At 44.0% G+C, this 22,462-nt stretch overlaps 1 protein-coding gene and 1 long non-coding RNA gene across 9 annotated transcripts in view; one reads left to right on the top strand and one right to left on the bottom strand.

Moving 5' to 3' along the window:
* Positions 1-612: 612 nt before the first annotated feature.
* LOC121072024 lies at positions 613-6,433 on the bottom strand. The gene is made up of 4 exons (XR_005820944.1): positions 3,888-6,433; positions 3,015-3,152; positions 1,503-1,582; positions 613-782 (listed from the first exon to the last, which is right to left on the bottom strand). It is a non-coding gene; the product is annotated as an uncharacterized LOC121072024 (long non-coding RNA).
* Positions 6,434-6,535: 102 nt separating this feature from the next.
* The window catches only part of MAP3K20 (mitogen-activated protein kinase kinase kinase 20), a 91,024-nt gene continuing 75,097 nt past the window's right edge, over positions 6,536-22,462 (top strand). The window contains exons 1-2 of one of the 8 annotated variants that reach the window (XM_040561111.1): positions 6,536-6,593; positions 13,030-13,219. In XM_040561111.1, coding sequence (XP_040417045.1) covers positions 13,061-13,219 — 159 coding nt within the window. In that variant the 5' untranslated portion in view covers positions 6,536-6,593; positions 13,030-13,060. Of the gene's footprint in view, positions 6,594-6,887; positions 7,057-12,645; positions 12,769-12,815; positions 12,945-13,029; positions 13,220-19,091; positions 19,103-22,266; positions 22,315-22,462 lie in introns of those variants that run through there. The other 7 variants (XM_040561107.1, XM_040561113.1, XM_040561106.1 and 4 more) reach the window with 7 other exon arrangements.

Below are 22,462 nucleotides of genomic sequence, written 5' to 3'. Positions count from 1 at the left end.
AGGGTCCCACCACTGACACAGCTTTTTAGCGAAAGCAGCAGTACAGAGCATAAACAAACGCCTCTACTAAGGGCTACACAGCCTAAATAGTCACAAGATCAATTTCTCCCTTCCCCGGCACATTTCTCTGTTGTAGCTTTGTTAGGATTTGTTGCTCTTCTCCATGCCCAGCCTTGGTGCTGGTCATCACTAGGTACAGCCAAGAAACAAAGGCTAAATCCAAGGAGGCTGAGCCCAACATACCAGTAGGCTATTGCTGTTTGGTATAGGCAGGATCCAGACACCTTGTTCTAACCTGATCAGCTGTAAAGACAAGTAAGTGCCAGACAAAAGAGTTCAAATGTATTTGCAGGACTCCTACACATGGAGGGTTTGTTTTTTTTCCTCCTAAGGAAAATGCTGTGAAGGAGCACAGCCGCTGCAGACCAAGTACAAAGAGAGAGAGAGAGACAAAAAAAAATCCCTCTTTTCAAAGAGACGGTGGCAAAACAACCTTTTAAGTACAAGAAGTTTAAATACAATTTAGAAATCTTACAAAATAAGTCAGAAAGAAATCAAAAGGTTTAACCTGCAGGGGTACCAAAAGAGATAATGGATTTTGCTTTAAAAAAAAAAATTAACAAAATGTAATGGCAGAAAATTATAAGTCTAAATTGTTAACGTAGCTTCTTAGTAAGGTCAACTGCATAATATACAGTACCTTAACCTCTTCCAGCAATTTTTAAACACCATGCAGCTTAAATAGACTACTTCTGAATTCAGCAGTATTTCTTCTGGGAGCTCTGAATGCAAATCAAGAGGTAATAGTGGAAGAAAATTAAAAGATGTGCTATTCCCATTTCATTTTTTGTACTGATAATAAGGAAAGCAGCATAGAGAGTGATACGGCAAAGTGAAGCTCTAACTTGAATAGCCTTTCTTTCACTGTTAATCTGAAATGCATTATACCTTGCCTTTTCAAATAATCATAATGTTCTTTACTGTGTCCTGCATTAAAGTTTAGCAGGCACAAGCAGCAGCTGTCACCAGAGGTCAATGCGTTAGCAATCAAAGAAAATAATGACCAGATTAAAAAGTTATCATTAAAATTACTAAACCAGAAACTTCTCTAGCAGACTAAGTTCAGCTCAGCACAAAAACCCAGTGGAGCCCTGCCTCCCCCTGTTCCTGCCCTTGGCCGGATGAGGGAGGCCAGGGGAGGCCAGGGGACCCCCAGGCACAGCAGAGGCATCCCCCAGGCAAGGGCACTGCCCGTCCCAGCCAGCACAGCTGCAGGACAAGGGGCTCCCCGACACTGTTAGCAGCTAAATCCTGATTCCCAGCTTCTCCCCATGGCGAGATGCCACGGTCCGTGTGTTAACCAAGCACCTGGGGTGCTTCCTCCATACATTTTCCATGAGCGCCATCCCACAGCAGGTAAGACTCGCTCTTATTTCATCTGCCCTGAGCACTGTTTTAGCAAGCAAATGCTGCTTTCACACTGTACCTAACTAAGGAAATACCTTGCAAGTTCCCAAAGGAACATAATCCAACCATGGTCTTCTGGTCCTGGTGGCTTATGGCTCCAGTGATGGGGGGACTACTGTGAAAAGGAAGATTCTTGTAATTAAATGGGCAAAAAAGAATAGAGCATGTACCGCTACAAAATCTACCACATACACCTAACTGCTGAGCGATATTTCACAAAGGGTTGGTTTTTAATAGGCTCGGCAGTCAAAGGTAATTTTTGAATTCAGAATAAACTCAGAAAACTACATGGAAATGCATAAAGAATGCATAATTACCTAGGCAAATTGGAATATTTTTCTTGGAAACTACATGTAATGAAAATGTGACACACAGGGGTACTGATAGAGACTGACCTTTTATTTCCTGGCCCTAATCCATTTGGGTCAGAGTGACAAAAAGCTAAGCCTTTGTCACATGGCAGGGGTCAGCGAGTTGTGTTTAATTTTTTTCCTCTCTTTGCTTTCAAATGCAAATAAAGCACATTTCCAATGAAAATAATGATTGTAAATGAATACCTCAATTAAAGTAAATTTACATAAAGATACGTACGATAGAGGTGGCAGTAGATACTCCAACATCCTACCAGACAATAATCCATTTCTTAATCAACTTCTGTCAATAATCATAAGCTTTCTGCTCTCCATGGTTTCCTCATTATAACACCACCTCTTGTGTTTTTAAATAGTTCTTTCTTCAGATGCTGTCCGAGCCAGCAAGTGAATCCGCTAGCTGCATTTGCCGACTCTTTGTGGTTTTTCACAGGTGTACATTATTTCTGCGCAGGAGTACCCTCGGCAGCATTGTGGCTGTTCTCAGATAACAGAGAGCCAGTGTTGCCTCAGGTTTTCTTTAGATGTCCTCATTCTCTGTAGGTCTGACCCTTGAGGGCTGCGGTACTGGCAGGTTGCTGCCGAGCGTCTGTTTGAAATCTAACATTTCCTTCCATTTGTAATTCCTGCCCTAATGTTTCTCCTGTTCTCGCTGTCTGGCATGTAACTCTTTTGTGATGCTCCTGACCAGTTAGCACGGTTTCCAGAAACTAGTTAGAGGTTTGCATGTTTATTGTTTTTTTTTTTTTCCTTCCTGTCACAACTAGCTATTGTTAATAGTGTGCTAGTTTTGGGGGGGTGGGTAATCACATTTTTTGAAAATATAGGCAGAGGAACTGAGATAATGTAGCTAAACAGATTTATCTAGAATAAGTGCTTTTCTGAGGCAGTCTAATATTATGGACGTTTTCTAGTCTTATTTCATCACTAAACCCAAAGAGAAAAAGATGTGATGTTCAATATACGGATTTGTTTCTAATTAATGTACTCTGGATTAAACAAGCAGCAAAAAATGTAAGCTTGTAGTATATCATTAAAAAGAGCTAATACTCTCTGTCAGTGGTGGCCAAAGTTTTCATGATTTCAGTTGCTGCCTTTAATTTCCAAGAAAACTAAATGTACTAAATAGTAAGATATTAACTAGTGTTAATAAAGAAAACTAATCAGCTGTTGAACCTTCTGTGTTGACAGCTTCCTCTGGTGGTCCTTCATGGTGGAATTGTGCCTGCCTCTCTCCAGGCTCACCGCAACCTGGAAAACATCACGGGGGAAATCAAGGCACTGCTGCTTCGGTGGAGCTTGCCATAGTGTGGACTGGAAAACACAAATGGGCACAGCAACAATAGATTTAGTATAGTTTAAAACAAGGGAAATAGTGTTAAACTGTATTACATTTCAGAGAAAAAAAATGTGTGGAAATTAGAGCAACAAATTAAATCTATTGGACCACAAAATTTAATATAAGAAGGAGTACTAAGCTATTACATATAATTAAAAACGTGTAATGAAATGGTAACTGAGCAGAGTCCTAGTGATTGGATTACAGCCGAGTATAATGATCAGCTAAAAATTGTGGTGCCAGTAAAAGCCAAGTAAATCATTCTCATAAAACAATCAGGAAATGTATTTCTTGATAATATTTTGCCATCTCATTGCTATCTCACCGTTAACAATATTGACATTTTTGTAGAAGTTATATGTGCTTTTACACTGCACACATGCCAGATCGAAAGGCAAATACAGTGTACAAGCTCTAACCTGCCAATTCTGAAAAGGATTATGCACAAAGCATGTGTTTGATCCACACAAAGTATGTGCTTAGAGAAGTCACTCCCGAAACAGGAGAGATACCCATCACCTACAAGGTTCCTCTGCCATAGTAATGCCTGTATTTTATAATTCTATTTTGTATTTAATAATTTTGTAATTAATTTATAATTAATATTTTATAATTGTATGTTAATAATTTCATACAGGCACTTTCACATATTCTTTATTTTGCTCTCTAATACAAGACATGGATGAGAAAACAGCGACAGAACAAAATACCAGCTGTGTGGGACTGCAAGACCCACGATGGTCATTCCAGCCTCTATCTTTCTTCACGCCCCAAGAGCAGCTGATAACCACAGGAACAGCAAAGACCGGGCTGCTGAGGCAAACAGGAATCGTGGCCCTTGCTGCGTGGGCATGGGGGTGTGTGTGGTGCCAGCTCGGTGTCTGTGGGTAAACCATCTCTGTGCCATTTGCAGCGGGAGGGAGATGGACAAATCTAAAGGCGACTCCTATGATTTTCTATCACAGCAGTCCTGGAGCTCTCTAACTCCATCAGAAAGACCACATGCAGCTTCTTTTGGGTACAAGCACCACACAAGTTCTCCTCCAGTCATGAAGAAGAGCTGCTGGTTGTGTTTTGGGTGCAACAGCAGGGGTGAACGCTGGCAGCCCATCTCCACAGTACTAAGTACTGAGCCAGTCTTGAAGGAGAATTGAAAAATACAGAGCAGGTGTCCACCTCCAAATTATCTGTCTCAAGTTTCACGTACAGTTTAAGCTGGCATAAACCTCCGCAACTGCTAAAAAAGCACTTCCGTGCTCCCTCCCCTGTCAGCTGCTCTCCCCCTGTGCACTGGCATGAGTCCTTGTGCAATTGCCTGATGACCCGAATTCAGACACTGAGCTGGGGAAAGCAATTTCTTTTCCCCGAGATCTCCGCAGCCCACTTCACCACATGGCTGTGCAAAAACCCTGCTGGCACAAGGCTAGGGGCACCGCAGTGCCAGCAGGAGCAGGACTGGCCAGGCAGCGGAGGGTTGTGACGGCTGCTTTTGGCAGCCGGCATGATTTAAACCACCTGGATGTATGCATGAAACTGTATTTTCCATGCTGAAAGGCAGAGAGACGTCACTGCATGCCCAGTGTGGCAATGAGATGTAAAGAGACAATTCTTAGGAGTTCTTCCAACTCTAAAATTCAGTTAAGAGTTGCTAGAGCTGCCCCTCTCCTGCCCCAGTTGTTGTGGCTTTACAATAACATTAGTTAGCTTTTAAGTATTTTCTTTTTCTGCCTATTCTACATATGTTGAAGAAGCCTGAGGTTAGGATGAAGTTCTCCAAAGCTAATCCAGAGTTTGAATTTTCTACACAACAGGGGGAAAATAGCAGTACCGCCACATGCTGGCTCACTTTAATTTCAGTGTTTCAACATTAGAAACTGCGATGACTCTGATTTCTTTTCTACCTAATTCTTTAGCTCTCATGATACTGGAAAAAAGTTTGAAAGCATCTGAAGACTCATTAACCAGAGAGCAGAAGGACTACAAACCCCAAAATGAATACTCAAAACCTTGTTATGGTAACTAAAATACAAGTTTTATGATAGTTCACCACTTGGGTTTGCCAATACTCGTGCAGTGCAGTGTATGTACAGGCTCCTGCTCATTTGCTCCCTTGTCCTGTGATAGAGCAAGTGCAATTAAATATTTTGATCAGTGATATGTTAGCAGCTCTTGGCGCAGACTCTGCACTTCTACTCTTGGAGCAGGAAATATTAACCACCCCCGCAATTTATGTTTTATCTTACGCGCTACCGGAATAATCTATTTCTTTCTACAGCCAGGGCCTAAAGTCAGCCGTGATACATCCTGATGCAGCGCACACACAGCCATGTGGACAACACACCCCAGGCAAGAGGCCTCTGAACGTGAGCACACTGCTGTCCTCAGCAAATGCCTATGAATTGAGTGATTTAACATGTAAATGGATTTTAAAGTCATTTGACTAATTGGCAATTGCCTCAGACAGGAAGGATAAACATGTTAGTCACAGCGTTTAGGAGACTACGCAGCACCTCTCCTCCTCCAGAGCATGAGTTTCATGTGATTCGCATTTGGTATTCATGCTTTCATGCTGTGGTACCTTGCACTGATTGTGGCTGGAGACTCCTCCAGGCTCACCAGCTGACCCTCACAAAGTGTGAACTCTAAGGTCAGACAGAAAGTGCACCACAGCGTGGTACCGGCTGGGGCAGAGCTCGCCACCCTCCATCACTTCTCCTCCTGCCAGGAGAGCAGAGGGGAGGCCGCCAACACATGCTGTTGGGCTTTCTCTTTGTGTACTTTCTGCACTGACTGCTTAGTGTCTTGGTGAACTCTGGTTAACTATTGTGGAACACTTAAATAACGTCTTATTTTGTGCCCAGAAATGTGCACTTGTGCTCCACCATTTTAACTTTTAACCAGCCTACCCCTTGCCAAAATAGCATGCCTTGGGTAAAAGCCTCTGATGTTTGTGAGATCATTGGATTTGATTCACTGGTAAAGAGCATCTCTGTGATTCATCCCGATACCATACATCGCAGCGATGTACAACCATGTACATGATGCTGTGCACCTCCTCGCGAGTCATTGCGCTACGCAGCTGATTTTTATGTGGCGCACCTACACATCCACGTAGCAGCAGCGTGATGTGAGGGGTAACGAGGGGTTGAGACGCCAGCGAATGTGAAACCGCCGTGCAGGCAGTGCTGGCCGAGCCGGGGAGCGTGGCAGGGCAGCGATGGGCCACGCACCGAAGCCTGCACGACACCGACACAAAAAACGTGCCGTCACGTCCACGGGTCGTGTCTGCTTCAGGAGAAAAATTCTGCTTGCCCCCGAGTCCTTTGAGTCACTTCCTTCAAACTTGACAACCCATTCCCAATTTGCCAAAAGCCTGCCGTGAGGGCACAGCACCTCGCTGCCACCGAAACTCTCGGGTAGGGGCTGCGCTGGGGATGCAGTCCGCCTCCCCGCCTCCCGGCTGACCCGAAGCGGCCATCCGAGGGCAGCCGGGCCCCGGGACGGGGCTGCACCTGCCCGTCGCGGCCCTCCGTGACCCGTTACGAGCCCACCGGTACCGCGGCTCTCCCCAGAGCAGCTGCGAGCGGGGCAGGGGCAGGGGCAGGGTCTGCGGGCCCACCACCGCCACCACCGCGTCCCCTCACGCCCCGCGGCCCCCCGGGCGGGTGGTGCCGGGGCCGGGCGGCGCGGGGGCGGCGGCGGCGGCTCCCCGGCACGAACCGGAAGCGCGGGGGACGGGGCGGGAGCCGCGGTCGCGCCGGTTGCAGCCTCCCCTCCCAGCCGCCCTGCCGGCCGCCCTCCCTCCCTCTGCGGCGCGCGGGCCGCGGCTTCGGGGTCGGCGCCGCTCGGGTCCCGCCAGCCCGGAGTCCCTCGGGGAAGGTGAGGGGGGACGGCACGGCACGGGACGGGACAGGGGGCGGCGGGGCCGCGCTTTGTCTCTCGGCGGCCGTGGCCGAGCGCGAAAACCGCCGGGGGTGAGGCTGCACGGCACGGCGTGTCGGGACATGTCGGCGCTGTCGGGACGGGTCGGCGCTGGGGAGGCGCGGGGCCGGGGCCCGTTGGCGTTGCTGCGGCGCGGTCCTCGGCATGGGGTCCCCCGGGCTGGGCTTCGACGTGCGGGGCTCCCCCCGCCCTCCTTTTCCCCTCTTCACTTGTAAAGTGCGCCGGCAGGCTCTTCTTCCTTTCTTCTTCCTTTCTTCTCTCTTTTTCCCACACTTTTGTTAACCCTGCCCAGGTTTGTCCCTTTCCGCCGGACGCTTCGTGTGCGGGGCGAGCCGCCCGCCGCCCCTCCAGCCGGTGGCGGAGCCGTCGGAGGGCCCCGGGCCGCCGCTTCTTCGAGTGCCAGGAGCAGGGGTGGCTGAAAGCACAGGGGTAGCTCTGAGGACGTCAGAGCTGTCCGTTGGAGGCACGCAGTCAGGTGTTTCCAGGACTTTGTTCTCAAATTGTTAAGTGCACAGAAGCTCGCCTCTTCTCCCTGCCAGTGCGGCGCGCTGCATAGGTAATGGCAGCCCAGGAGCGCGGCGCTGGCCCAGGCGAGAGGGCGTGCAGGCGCTGCCACGACAAAGGCCAGGGTCCCATGGCCACGCATGGCGGTGCCCAAGTGGGGCTTTGCTGTCCCTTGGGCCCGCACACAGGTGTAACTGTGGTGCCACCGCTGCCACACCTCGTGCAGGTTCCTCCCGGCGGGCACCGCTGGTGAGGCGCGCTGTAAATGAAGCGAGCGCTGCGGCGTTGCCCTGAGATAAAATCTTTCCTATTTAAAGAGGGGCGTTTGGACCCTTCGGCCTCTGCCGTTGGTGCAGCTCTGGTTGAAAATAGAATAGTTTGTTTCCTGAAGTACTCAAATTATTTAGGCTGAGTTGAGGTCTTTTTCTGTAGCACTGATGTCTATATAAATTCAGATAAAATTAGAAATCCTATTAATGGAAGTTGCACAAAGTTCTTATGCTCTGACAAAGGACAGGACAGGCTCGAGTGTTGTTGCTCGTGTAGCCGAGGTAGGTAGAACGCTGCCCCGAGTCCCAGCATCTGCATTGCTGCTGCTAAATCGGATCAAGAAAGTTTAGGAAATCCAGGGGTTGTTGGTTTTATTTTAACCTATTGGAAGACTAGGATATATTGAGTTTGGGGATGTGCATGGGATTTGTTTGCATCTTACCCCTTAGCTGTTCATAATATGATTAAAGGGTCTTTTATTTATAAAAACTTCTCTTTCTGCAATACCTCTTGCAGCTCGATATTACTACAACTCCGTGTCAGTGTTCTTGTTAGAAAAGACAATGGTTAACCATACTTTGGCTTGTTTTTTTTTTAGTGTGTGCGTGTGGTGTTCTTTTTTGTTTGTTTTGTTTTTGAAGTCTAAATAAGTGTGCTGCTGCAAAAATCCAGGTTGGTGTCTTCAAGGACTGTAGGCCATGTTGGATACAAAGGATGATTAGGATCTAAAAATGGATGGTCAAAGATCCTGGAAGCAAAAGGACTGTTTTGCCAAATAAGGAAACTTGGCACATTCTGCTGTGTATTTTAAGATAGCACAAGTGTAGTGTGCTACTACTTTATTGGCAATATGTTGGCAGGATGCCTTCCCGAAAGAAGCACCGAATCTGGCTTCATGGAGTCGCACAGTGAAGTGGGGGGAGCGAATTACAAAGGTATTTCCTTGAATAAATAGTAAAGTTGTTTTTTTTTTAACTATTATTTTTTGAGTGTTCGGATATTTTAAAAGCATCAGGTGCACGTGCAAGGTGTGGGATGCAATTTAAAGTTGACAGGCATGCACTGAGCTGCAGTTATGGTGCAGCTCATGCTGAATTCTTCCCTTCCTCCTGTCTCTAACGTGCAGGCCCATCAGGGGAAGCCACCTGTGCTCGGGGAGCAGTAGCTGAGTGACAAGCAGCAGGGCCTTCTGGTTTGTGCTGGAATAAAGCAGAGTGCTGCTAAGTGGCAGTTTCCCTGCTGCGCGGCACTTTTTTGGGGCACTGGGGTACTGCTAACTGCTTCCCGTTTCTGTACGTGAAGATGCAGGGCAGCGCGGTTGTGCCAGTTGCTCCCCAAAAATGCTTTAATTGCAAAAGTTCGGTAATGGCTCGTTGTAGGACGGTTTCACACACTCAGCATTTATATTACTGTATTGAACTGAGTGTGGCTTAATACCTTGCTGGAAAGTGACTCTGGGTAATAGCGCCCTGTTAGTACCCCGTATACTAAATACAGCCAGAGGCAGCTTAGATCAGTTTCTTTGTGGTGTGAAATGACCAGCTTTAACATCCTGCTCAAATAAGTTACTAGGAGGAAAAAAATCCACACAAGAGAAGGTGGCAATGTTTTTGCATGATTACAAGCTCATGTTACTTGTTAGAAATAAACCTGAAGAGGCACAAGTTCATTTTTCCCCCCAAAGATCCCGCAGGAATAATTGCAATAACCAACAATCAGATGATTTCTTCGAATACTTGTCATTCAGTTTCTGAACTGTGACACTTCCATTGTATAGACAGTGAGCAACAGAGTCAGTTGACGTGGTGTTCCCTGCTGCTAAATGACCACAGTAGTTGGGGAGCCCAAGCTGTGTCCCTGAGGAAGGGCAGCGCTGATCCCAAGCCTTCCTCCCGCTGCGTGCCCGCTCAGCAGGAGCTGCTTGCTGCCTTGCCGCGGCCCCAAGCAGGGGCTGCTCTCCAGGCTTGGAAAGCCTGCGGCCTGAAAATGGGCGACGTGGGTGGAGTGATGCACTTGTTTCGGATAAAAGTAGAAGAATATGTAGTTTAAGGAAATACCAGATATTTTTCTTAACCAATGGTGTAAACTCAGATCGTTAAGTATCTCTTAAAACACGGTGACAAGTTAATAACTGTGTGTGTAATTGTCACATGCAGTTGTTACTCTAAACAGTTGTTTTCTCAAACATAACAAAGGGATTGATCTGTCTAATTGAGGATTAACTACCTTGCATCAAGAAAAATGGAGTAATATTTAAACGGGTTTATTCTTTCATTTAGAAGAAGAAAACTGTATACCTAACTTAGGCTGTCACTAATTACAGATCTCTCTTTATTTAGCATCCCGGGTAAATCTCTTCCACTTTCTCTGGAAAAAAACTTCTGGGGGAACCTAACACAAATCCATGAATCATTCTTTATATTATATTACTTACTGTATGCTGGTGACTGTATGCATGTGCAGCTGACTGTTGCAGATACACTTGAAAAGATGTTTAAATAATGAACAGTAGCTTCTGCAAGTGCTTGTGTGCTGGGCACTGCACTGTAACTGCAGAAATGTTTGGGAATTGGTAAATTTTTAAACAGCAGGGAGGACACACAGAAGGGTACTCGCTTGCATTTAAAAAGTGTCTGGTGTGGATTTTGTCCAATACTAGTAAATGTTGATGTCTGTTTTCAGTGAAATCTTAGAACAACATCTAGTTCCATGCTAGTGTAACTTTCAAAAGTTAAATAATTTACTTGTTTGTATGCATAATTTGGTTCTTTTGGGTGAAGAGTAATTTGAGATAATTTGACAGCTTTTCAGAACTATTGAATTCAGATAGTAAAGGCCAGAAATACTTGTTTCCTTTGATGCATTTTTCTTTTCACTTGGTTTTCTGTTCCTTCTGCCATCTCCAACACAACCATCTGTTATCAGCTGTTCATGCTTTCCTCTTTAACTCATGGTCTAGTCGTGGTGCGTATACTTTTGTCTGTGAGTGACATTACTCTTCTGAATAATTCTGTCATCGGTAAGGAGATTATTCACCAGAGCATAATTATCCACGTGCTTAAATGAGTCTCTGGATTGTGAAGCTTACCTGTTTTATTTGCCTACAAAGTGTCACATATGCGTGAGATGCATGTACACAGCGTTGCCTTTGAAGCACTGCTGAATTAAAAATGACAAATGGGCTTTTGTTTCTGAGGACCAGGTAATTAAGCAGCATTGGCAAAGAAGCAAAAGTTAGAACAGCCTTCATTATGCTCCTGATTTGCAGAAGTGACTGATTTCCTTTCCCTTGAGCTTTCCTTAAAGAAGGTATATGCTGGGCAGTACAAAGGATGACTCCGACCCTCCATAGGTGCGTAAGAGATGGAAGGAAATCAAATGACAACATTGACAAAGTTAAAACAAGAACAAAAGGTCAAAAGAAGAGTTCAGGCACTTAGCGAAGGAGCTGATGGGATACTGGAAGAACAGACTTTATTTCCTGTTGCAGGGATAACCCTCGTGCTAGCTTGCAGAGCTGGGAACAGAAACTCGTGTTGCCTCCCGGAGAGCGTTGCAGACTGTCAGCGAGATGTGTGCTTGAAGCCAACTCCCTCTAAAACGTGATGCCTTCTATAAACATGTTAAAGCTGTCGTTAAACATGTTAATAGCTGCCTGGGCAGCTCTGGCAGCTATTGCCTTTACCCTTGTGGGTAGTGAAGAGACCTGCAACACACCATGCAGTCTCAGAAAAGGCTGTATGCTGTCTTATACAACATACAGGAAAATACTTTGGTGTCCTCATCTCTCAGTTGGAGAATTGCTGCAACCAAACAGTGACAGAAATTTCTGGTCAAATGAGATCTCAAAAAGTTTAACAAATTATGCACAAATTCAGGAGAGGAAATGTGTGTCTGTTTCTGTTACAAAAGGGACAGCTTTTTTTTGCAGCAGGCAGAGCTAGGTATATCACAGATGCAGTTCCCAAGCCCCAGACAGCACATGGTGTCTCGTACTATCTCGGAAAGCCCTGCAGGCTGGAGGCTCCTGAATTCGTGCTGTATTTTGATCCCGTAGATAGATCAGTATAACTGGAGGTGTAACTTTCACCAGCAAAACAGTATCTCTTTGTTTGTTTTGCTCAGACCTATCTCTGTTTCAGTTTACACTGATAAGCTTACTTTCATTAGCTGCCTGTATAGTGACTCTCGGTGGGGATTAAAGCTCGTTGGTCTAAGCTAGTGCAGGTTTCTACCACAAACCTCGAGGTCCTGCAGACAGCATGTGGCAGGTTCTGCGGGATCCTGCTTGCTCTGCGCTCCTCCGGAGAAGCCGAAGCTTTCCCATCTTATTAGATTAAAAAAAAAGAAACCTAAAATTAGTCATTGTTCACTCACTTAGGTGATAGCATTGCTTGAAATTTGCTGCAGGCATGAGGTTTATCACTTTGAAATCTCTGAGAAGGACGTTCTGTTCTCCTGGCAGCAAAGATGGATCGTCTCTCAAAACCGCCGAAGCTGGTCTTGGCACAGGCTGCAGAATTTCACATATTGCAACCCAGATAAATTACTGTGTGCTTACACTTTGTTGTAACATGTGAACAGAACTGACTCATTCGGAAAAAGACTTTTGTTGTGGCCAGGTTTTTCTGCATCCTGGTGAAGAGCGCTGCTACCTGGCTGGCAGCGCGCGCCCCATGTGTGCCGCCGTGCGCCCGGCAGCCCGGCGTGGGGTGCTGTGTGTCGTGCAAAGCGATCACAACAGGCGAGAGCGCGTGCTTCGCATGCCTGAGCTCCTATGCAAGCTGGGATTTGAACGCACATTTCCCGTCTGTCAGCAGGCTCGGTGCTGGGGAGCGTGGTGACGCGCTTGCGTTTCGCACAGCTCCTTCCAAGGTGCTCGGGAGACCTCCGCGTAACTGCAGAGTATTTTTAGTCCTTTCTGTCTCCCAACTGTTCCTAATAGCTTGTGCAAATAATGTAAACATTTGCATAGCCTGTTGGACTGCGAACTCCTAGACTTTTTCCTCTTATGCTCAGTGGATTTTACTGCAGTGTGCTTGTTGCAACAGGTTCTTGTTTTGGGGTGTATGAACATAGGTAAGAATGTCCATAAATCTGTGGAGTGTGTATTAATTACAGCTTTTCTCTTCACAGATTTTGCTGTGGTATATTTTGTCATTATGAGATGTCGTCTACCAGTGCTTCATTTGTGCAAATTAGATTTGATGATTTGCAGTTTTTTGAGAACTGCGGTGGAGGGAGTTTCGGGAGTGTCTATCGAGCCCGATGGATTTCTCAGGACAAGGAGGTGGCTGTAAAGAAGCTGCTCAAAATAGAAAAAGAGGTAAGAGTTTACTTTTAATTTCTTTGTCTGCTGTGGAAACAAGGACATAAATTCCATTCTTGAGTTAATTGAAGCAATCTGACTTGTTTGTTTAATTACAAAAACCGGTAACTGGATGTTGTTACAACAAGCACATACTGAGGGGGCTATCTCTGAGTGTGTCTGATTTAAAGCATTCTTGTTTTACTGTGTCTTTGCTGCCCTCCTCTACCTTTCCTGTGTAGCAGCTCCTCTCTGTCGTGACCCTGAGGAGGAGGAGAGCTCCTGCACTTGTGGAGCTAGTAATTTCCACTTGATTCCACTGGGCACATTGCTAGGTAGGAGTATTTAGCGTTTGCTGGCTCTGCCTGCCTTGCTTTTGTCCTTCTTACGTGTAGTCTCACAAGTGCTGTGGCTGGTGCCTGTACGTTTGCTATAGGCGTCATGTGTACTGCTAGGTGTTGCCTCTGCCCTGCTGCTGCAGGAGCTGTTTATGTGGGGCTCCGCAAGCTCTGAGCTGCTCGCAGGTGCACCTCTGCCTGGCCCTGTCTCGCCGTGTGGTTAAAGGCTAACCATTACACTAGTTGCCTTCTCCAGTGGCTTCCTGTGTGGCTGGGAAGACAGACGGGTCCTTCAGCACTTCTGTGGGAAAAGGCAGAATGACTACTTACTGCAGCTTAGCCAGCTATAAGAGGTTTACCTGAAAATCCTCTTGACCCTTAGCTTTCTGCAGTCCCAGCAGAGGCGGGGTGCCTGCAGTCCTCCAGAACTCTGGTCTGCGTGCAGGTCTGCCCCTAGTGCAGCATCCAGGCTGCACTGGTGTAGCACTGGGCTGCCATTCCAGCATGGTATATCTTATACATATATATGCATCTTATGTCTTCTATGCAATACCCTCAAAGTGTTTTAGGAAGACAGTTAGAAGCTGAATTATGGCAAAGCAGCTCTAAGAGTGACATGCTTAGCAAATAACCAGACACCAAGATTCTCCTACTGTTGCAGCAACAGAGTTAGCCCAATTACGTCATGCTTAGTGATGTGATAAGCATGTTTGATCATGATTCAGCAAGTTACTGTGTAAAATAATGTGGATCTCATGTTTTTTCCTATTGAGGATGGTAGAAGAGGTACATGTTCTGTCCAATGTCAATTTGTACGCTTCTCTGTGTATCTTTTAACATTAACAAATATTAAAAACGAAAAGACAAGTAAAATCAGTGCTAGGCAACATCAGTAACATGCTGCTTGAAAATCAGCTGACTGGCAGATCTCAGCAGTGATCAATGAAACATCTTTATTGAATACACGTGTTTGTCTTAGACCTGTTATATACTGAAAGACTGCTTAAAAACAGTATTACTACACCTTGTGATGGCATAAACCTTAGTGGAATGGGAAATAATGGAGAAAGTAGGACAGTTTATGTATGACCTGACACAGCTGGACCATTCAGATGATATTTTTTCTAAACATTGAAATGCAAAGTTCAGCTTGTAGTGAGGGGTACAGGTTACACGCTGGGAAAGGAAGCCATATGCTAGAAAGAATATAGTATAGTTTCTAGCTTATCATGGGGCTGTTACATATGCCTTGCATATACAAATGAGGATCAAGTCATTTTTAAGAACCGGGCATGGTTTGTCTGGGTAAGTGGCGCTGGGGAGAGGGTGTTAGGCAGTGGGTGCCGTCCTAGTTGGATTGTTTCTAAAGGAATGCTGACAAACTGGAGGGGCAGCCCAGGGGAATTGCAAAACACACTCAGAGAGCGGAAAGTATGGGGGTGCGAGGGAGTGTGTCTGTAGGTATCACAGAAAGGATTGTCAACAGAAGGGGGCAAGTGTCTTCACGTACAAAATCTGTGTGTTTTACTTCATGCCAGTCACCACTTGCAACCTAAACTAGCAAGATGGGTTCTAGTTGCAAGCAGCATGGTGTGGGCAATTTATCTTGAAAGGTTTCTGGAGAGGCAGCGTAGAGGCAAGTGGTGATACCTTCAGTAAATCTAGAAAGATTTGCCAGAATCAGTCTGTTGAAAACCTTGGAGAATTAAAAACAAATAAGAGCTTGTTTACAACAATTGCATTTTCATATGGAGAAAATGCTCTGGGCTTGTTTAATCTAGTGTAAAAAAGTTATTACAAGAACTAAAGGTTGGGATCTGAAGCCAGACAAATTAAAATGGGAAATAAAGCACAAATTATAAGGAGTGAGGATGAGTAATACTTGGAAAAGACTACACAGGGATGGAGTGAAGATGGAGAATCCTTTCCATCTCTTCATGTCTTCACATTGAGATGAAATGTCTTTTTGGACAATTGCTTCTGTCATGGTGTTGAGTTCAGCAGAAGAGAACTCGGTGAGGCATGGTGGCCTGTGTGTGGTACACTGGAGGCAAGACTCAGTTATCTGAAGGTCTTTTCTGACCCTAATGGCTGTCAGTCTGTTTACATATGTAGTATGCAGCATGTTTGTCCATAGTATGTTTATCTGTAGTGATGACAGTATTGAACGTCTGTGACTTAACTGTGCTTAAAGTCATGGTGAGTCAATGACTTTTCACATAGCACTAGAAAAATAACTCGCTCAAACAGTATGTAGATATTTGGACAGCTTGCATTTAGTCCGGAAAACTAATTGTTGCCCTTTCTGACTTCTTTGAAAGGAAGTGTCCTTTTTAACTCCGTGACTGATTGTCTTTCATTTCTCTTAACTGCTGCCAATAATTCATAACAACTGAATAAAGAGAAAACAGAGAAGAGTTGGGAAAAGCTTGCTCAGAGGAATTTCATGCTTGCTGAGTCCAAGGGCACAAGCCAAGTCAATAGAGCAGTGGTGTCATTCTGCAAATATGTTGTATCTGTGCTTCATTTTATTAAACAAACCAAACAAAAACAGTAAATATCTTGAAGGCTTTGTATTAGCCAAGTGGCTGGTAGGTTCTGACATGTAAAAGAAAGCATTTTTTGTTCCAGTGTATAGCAGCATCTCATACTAAAATATGTACTCAGAAAAACTAATAAATACTTGAAAGGGTGTAGCTCAGGCAGATTTCTTCAAAAGTCTTTAAAATGTGGAAAATGGGAAGACCTCTGCAAGGCATTAACTTTTTACGGACAGATAGTAAAATCTGACTGTACAGGAAGAGGTGTATGTTTAGGTGGATGAGTGCAGCTAAATAGGTGTACTGAGAAAGAGAAATACTCTGCCAGGCCTTGATTAGAGTATCAGATCTGCAGCTCTGGGCAAGACTTAGGCCGATTAGGTAAACTGTAAGAGTGTGTCTTGAGTGATTAAGTAACAGCAAAAACAAAATTAAATTGCAGTTTTACTGTCTTGTACAAGCACTTTAGCAGCGTTTGGTTTTAAGCAAGGAACAGCAGTTCCTTGTGAATTGTTTTATGGAAAATGAAACTATCAGCATGACGTTTATGATGCATACAGGGGAAGCAGAAATGTCTCCTGTAGTAGGATGTGTGCTTGCTCCCTCTGCCCAAAGTGATAATTTTGTGCACTCATTGAAGAAAAGAACACACCTTCTACTCAGGAATTTATTTGGTATTTTTGTTAACAATTTATGTGAGTTATTGGATTGGCCCATAATTTGTCTCCTGCTGAAGCAGATGGGAGCGATTGGGCCAAAGGCCTTATTCTGCAAATTGCTCGCAGTTCTTTTGACTCCATTATCTAGAGCAGATACCTGCCTGAGTGAAATGTTACAGCCTGCTGTTGGACGCCTTACCTGTTCACCAAACAGTGTCTGCCTCCTTCGTCTGTCTGTGTGGCTCCCAAGTTCACTTGTTTGCCGTCACCGCATTGAAGGCCGTGTTTTTGGTGCTGTTTATCAGTCCTTTTTGGCACCCGGTCACGACTGCGCTGCGTCACTGTGAGGTTCATCGCTTCTGGAGCTTACCTGAAACTTGTGTTTAATTGCAGCGTGTCTGCTCTCTGGAGCCATGAACAGCCTCCATGCAGTTGATGGGCAGCATTGTTGTATGTGGCTAGCTTACCTCAGCTGCTAAACCACAGCGCTGAGGTAGAGGGTGGCTTGGTTTCGCGCAGTACGACTGGTCCTGGACCTCCTCCCAGCACAGGCCCTGGTCTGAACCAGACACAGGCCAGCGGCAGAGGGAGGCGGGAGTAAAACGGTGTAAAATGCAACTGAAATCTGTTGGAAAGTGCTTCTGATGAACTAACAGTCACTAGGGCATAAAAAATGTTGAACTGAATACTATTAACTGTGCGTGTTTTGTTCAGTCATGTCTGCGTGATGTGATGGGATTTTATGAGGCTCAAGAATAAAAACATGTTCTTACTGGTTTTGAGGCAGTATTGCTGGAAGTCTGGCTACCATGGAAATTAATTTTATATTGTCAGGTTTTCTTGCACATATGCATTATATACAATAAGCTTTAGGGGATCTTTTCAACTGTTTCATAAAACTTTTCATATGGAAAATAATGCAGCTTGTTCCCTCTTTTTATTTTATGGTTCCTTTTGGAAGAGACTGTTCAGAAGGCATTGATTGTGCCTGTAACTTCCAAACTGAATGAATTAAGTTTAATCTTAGGCATGTCAGTAGGCTTACCTCACTCATGTTTGTACTCTTAAAAGAGTATATGGTAATTTTAATGTGGGTCATAAGAGTAAGGACTGGGAATGACTTTCAAGAGTAACAAGAGAAAAACAACAGAGTAAAATAGAGCAAAACAAACCAAACCAAATTGAAATTGATACGTAGCCCAGACAGGACTAAAAATAGTAGATGTTTTTGCTTGCAGTTTATAGCTATTAAGGGTGCTTGGGTGCCAGCCTTGAATGACTTCTCCATTCTGGGATCTGGCTGTAATGAAGGGCAGTTTTGATGCTTTTTTTTATTATTAGCTCTTTCTAGGAGCTTCCACTCCCTTACCCCTTTCATTTCTGAATCGGTCAGTTTTTAAAGTGATTCAGGATGACATCTGTCAGGAAATGTCTAGGTTTACTTGATAGTGACGCAGAGAGAGGGGGCAACAAACCCAGGGATTCCAACATGTGGTCCTTGGATGCACACAGTATTGTTAAAGAGCTGTAAAAGATGACCTAGAGTACATGTTATAGAAGGTGTAGGCATGAAATATATGAACTTTCCAGAGAGACATGCGTGTATATAGGAAAACTATAGAGTTCACTTTTTTTTTTTATTAAATATCCCTGAACTAAGGGATCTCATGGGAACATTTTCAGCCCCAGCCCCATATTTATTTAAAGAAATGCTGCTGTATCTTGTGAACAGCTGAAAAGAAATAAAACTGTATTTTACTATATTGAAGGGGTGGGGTCTTCAAATGTCTTTTTTTTTTTTTTTTAACTGAATGGTTATTTTGTAGGATTTTCTGTTTCTTTTTATAATTTGGTAAAGCAAATGGCTTAGAGCACTTCGCTGGGTGCTAAGGTACCCCCAGAATGGTATCAGGATACTTGGTATCCTTGCTATTCTGTGGCAGTTGTGAAAATAGGTTCAGATGCTGCAACTGTTTTATATTCTGTGTCTCAGAATAAACCATTGTGGATAGTACAGGCTTCTGCAACAAATCTCTGATTATATCTGCTTTTAATTTTGCCCTACTCTTGGCCTTCATTCAAGGGACATTTTCTGAAGGACATTATTTTGTAAAGGAATGACATGTTCTCAGGTCTCAAGAAAGTGTGTTAAGAGATTTTCATAGTGGATGCTTTGGGTAAGACTAATGTAAGTCTCAAGCAGAATATGTGTTGCAACCAAATGATATTTGGGAGATACCAGACTAATGAAAAAATGATTTAACAATGTCAGAATACATTTATTCTTGGGGAGAACAGGCATTATTTTAATTTTGTCTGTTTGAAAGACAGACTTCATTCCTCTATGTCTCTGCTCCTCAAAATGTACTCAGAAACGTAGCTATCCAGGCACAGAAACATACTGGTCTGTATTTTGCTGCATTTTATTGTAGTGGATTTTTTTTAACTTGTGTATTTAAACATTTTATACTAAGTTTTTCATTAGATGAGTAACATCTTTCAGAGTTGCTTCATCTAAATAATGAGTATTTATATTACAAGTTGTGTAGCTTAGTGAGATATTTTGTCCAGCTTAATTTGAGCTTCTTACTGGTTTGTATATACGCAGTTCTTTTAAATCAAGCCAATTTTGGCTTAATTTGATTTAAACATCAACTTCAATGAAACTGGCGTGGCACGGCTCAGACTGGCACTCTGTGGTTTCAAAAGTTATTTTGGGTCACTTGAGACGTAGTGACTGTTGATGTTGTTTTCTTAGCTTGCAATAAATGAAAAGCAGTTTTACAAGTGCTTGTGAATCTTGCTGTAGCCATATTGAAGAAGTTACCCTATCCCTTTTTATCTGCTAAACCAGCAGATTTTGTATTGAAACTGTAAAGGATTAAGTTCATGTTTCCTTTTGTTGACTGATGGACAGCTGTGAACAATAACAAACAAGCCTGATAAACAGGTAAATTAATAAAGTAAGGTGCAGCAGGTTTTCTGTGTTGCTTCCTTTCAGTTGACTCTTGAATTGTCCTGAACTTTGTAAGAGTGAAGCAGAACTACTTTGTGGGTGCTGCTGGTCAGGAGTATGCAGGCAGTTGCCAGAGCTTGGTTGATGCATAGAAATGTGTCATGCATCCAATCCCTCATCTAGGAATATTATCTCTGTGAGGTCTTGGATCCTTTCAACTCGGTTATCTTTACATTTGCCTTTTCAGAAGGTGCAACTCATCAGGTGAACAAGTTTTAACACCACAATTCTACAAATTGTGAATAAATATTGTTTCTGTAATGGAGAAAACCTGTTTCTGTCAATTATTAAAAAAGCACTTTCTTATCCTTCTTGCTGCCCACAGTATCCAGCCTGTTAGGGTATTCTTTAATATCCTTCCATTTTTCCATTTCACAATTAATTTAATTCCATTATATATTGTCTTCAAAATTATTCTGTCCATCTGCTGCAAATTTTTGTTGGCAGTGGGCTGGAATTGCCAGTAGGTACTTAGTAGATACTTAGCCATGATTAAGTTTTGGTTTTGTTTTTTTCTCATCTAGATATATTTCTCCCTTTTCAGTCGTCTTTTTGCATGGGCTCAGTTATTATTTACAATTTGGAGGAGAGGTTGCATTGCTTATTTCTCCATGCCAGTAACCCTTGACATCAAACTGCGGCTCTTTTGTGTCCCCTCCCACGACATTCACTGACCCTGGGCTTCTGTTGAAGTGATCAACTGCAAAATGGTATTCTGGGATGTTGAAGCTGTACTGAAGCATCACTGGAAATCTCGTGGATGTAGAAGAGCTCCTTTTCTCTTGAGGTGCTCTTTGCAGACTCAAGAAGTTGCGAGACAGTTTAAGTTAGTTTTTATGTAACTGTAGTCTTATCTAACTATAATTTTCTTAAGACAAAGTTACAATTACAAAATACTACTGCAGGTGAAATCTGGCAGTAACTTTATAGCACTTGCATGTTTGAGTACAGAGTGCTTTGAGGGACAGGGGGACAAGTTAAATGTCTGTGACCAGCACTGAAATCCACTGCTGTTGCAGTCCCTGGGAGCTCTAATTAAATAATGCACATGCATTGCAGTACGTGGAATAACAAATCATTGTTTCTGATGGTAATAAAGTTGCTGCTGAGTATTTTATTAATCTAATAACATTCCTGGATTGTTGCACATAAGTGTGTGGTCGATCAAATGCAGTTTAGTGTCTGTGCTGGAGCTGTGATCTGAGTCCTGTCTTTTGGGGTCAGAGTCCAGTTTCTATTCTTTGTTGCATTCAAAGCTGAGTGCAGGAGACACGGTCTTTGGTTGGGGGTCCCCTGAAATACCTGCTACGTGCGTTGCAGCAATGGCATATTGAACAGTGAGTTTTGTCCTCCTAAGAGGGCGGTAAAAATCTCGATAGGACTGGACATGCTCTTCTTTTCTAGCCTTTTTTTTTTCCCCTTTTGTCCTTAATTTTTGTCTGGTTACACATGAGTTGCGAGAGGGTCTGGGGCAGAAGATTTCATTGAAAACAAAGTTGAGAAGCATATAGATTCTAAGTTTAAAGGAAGCATCAAAATTGATCTGGTTTTAATTGTAAACGATGTCAACTCTGCCTATAAAGGTTATTGCACGTTTACCTATTGCCACTTATTAAGGTGCTGACAGAGAAAGTTTCCTTTTTAAGAGGACAGTATAAACAGTGTAAGGCAGCTTTCAGACCTGTTTATGTTAGCGGGAGGCTGCAGAGGAACAGCTCCAGCGTTAACCCTTTCTGTCATACTCAATTAATTGTGCTAGGCCAACGGGGGTGAATAAGGAGCTGCTCTCCTGATCCAGCTTCCTCCAAACTGCCCCACGTGTCTCCTTGAGTGTGTTTCAGTTCAACTTCCCCCATTCAACTACTGGGGAGGAATCCTTTTTGCAAATACACGTTCATTTACTGGATTCATCTTTAGTGTAAATCGTTCTGCATAATTTTCCATTTCAAAAAGCAACCACCACCAAGGAGCTGGGAGGCAGGAGTAACAGTGACTGTGTCTGAAGGCACAGGAGGGGCCTGAGGCCTGGGGCGCATGCCCAGCCCTGGGACCTCACTGTAAGGGGAAGGGGCCACGTCCATTCCCTTCCTCCTCTCCACCTCTGTCTGGCTGTGTGTTTCACTCCCAAGCTTGCAAAACTTGAGGATCGTCATGGCTATGTGTTGTTAAGCAAAGCAGAGAGAAAATCATGTCACAAGACTCACCTGCACAAATGGTTGCATTTTTTGTTTGTGTGTGTTGGGCATGTGAGTTTCTAGTAGCCATATCAAAAATAAGCATGCTTTATAAAAACAAAAAAATAAAACTAACCTTTGAGTTGCTGTAGGAGAAGCAAGGAAGCTCTTGGTGGACACAAGATGAGATTCAGCTGATTGGTGTTAAGCTCATATTTGGAAGGTGGGGAAGAAACAATAGGTGTGTATGCAGCCTGGGCTGGCATCAGCTTTTAAATGAAAGCTGAGGTTCTCTGCTAACTTCTGTGTAGCAGAGGCAGAAAATGAGAGGTGCGTAGGTTGTTCTGGAAACTTGCTTTAAGATCATCTAGTTGCTGCACCCTCTGGTGAGTGATTGGCATTTTCCAATGCAGAACCTTTCTCTTCCTCGTAAGAGTCACAGAACAAAGAAAATGTAGTGCATGCCAATGTGCAGTTAGTGGGGAAAAAAAGCACAGAAATTACTTTTTGTCTAAGCATATAATAACTTTTGTT

Source organism: Cygnus olor, chromosome 6 (assembly GCF_009769625.2).
Source record: "Cygnus olor isolate bCygOlo1 chromosome 6, bCygOlo1.pri.v2, whole genome shotgun sequence".
Classification (NCBI taxonomy): Eukaryota; Metazoa; Chordata; class Aves; order Anseriformes; family Anatidae; genus Cygnus; species Cygnus olor.
Note: the sequence above shows the minus strand (reverse complement) of the source record. Positions and strands in the feature narration are given on the sequence as shown.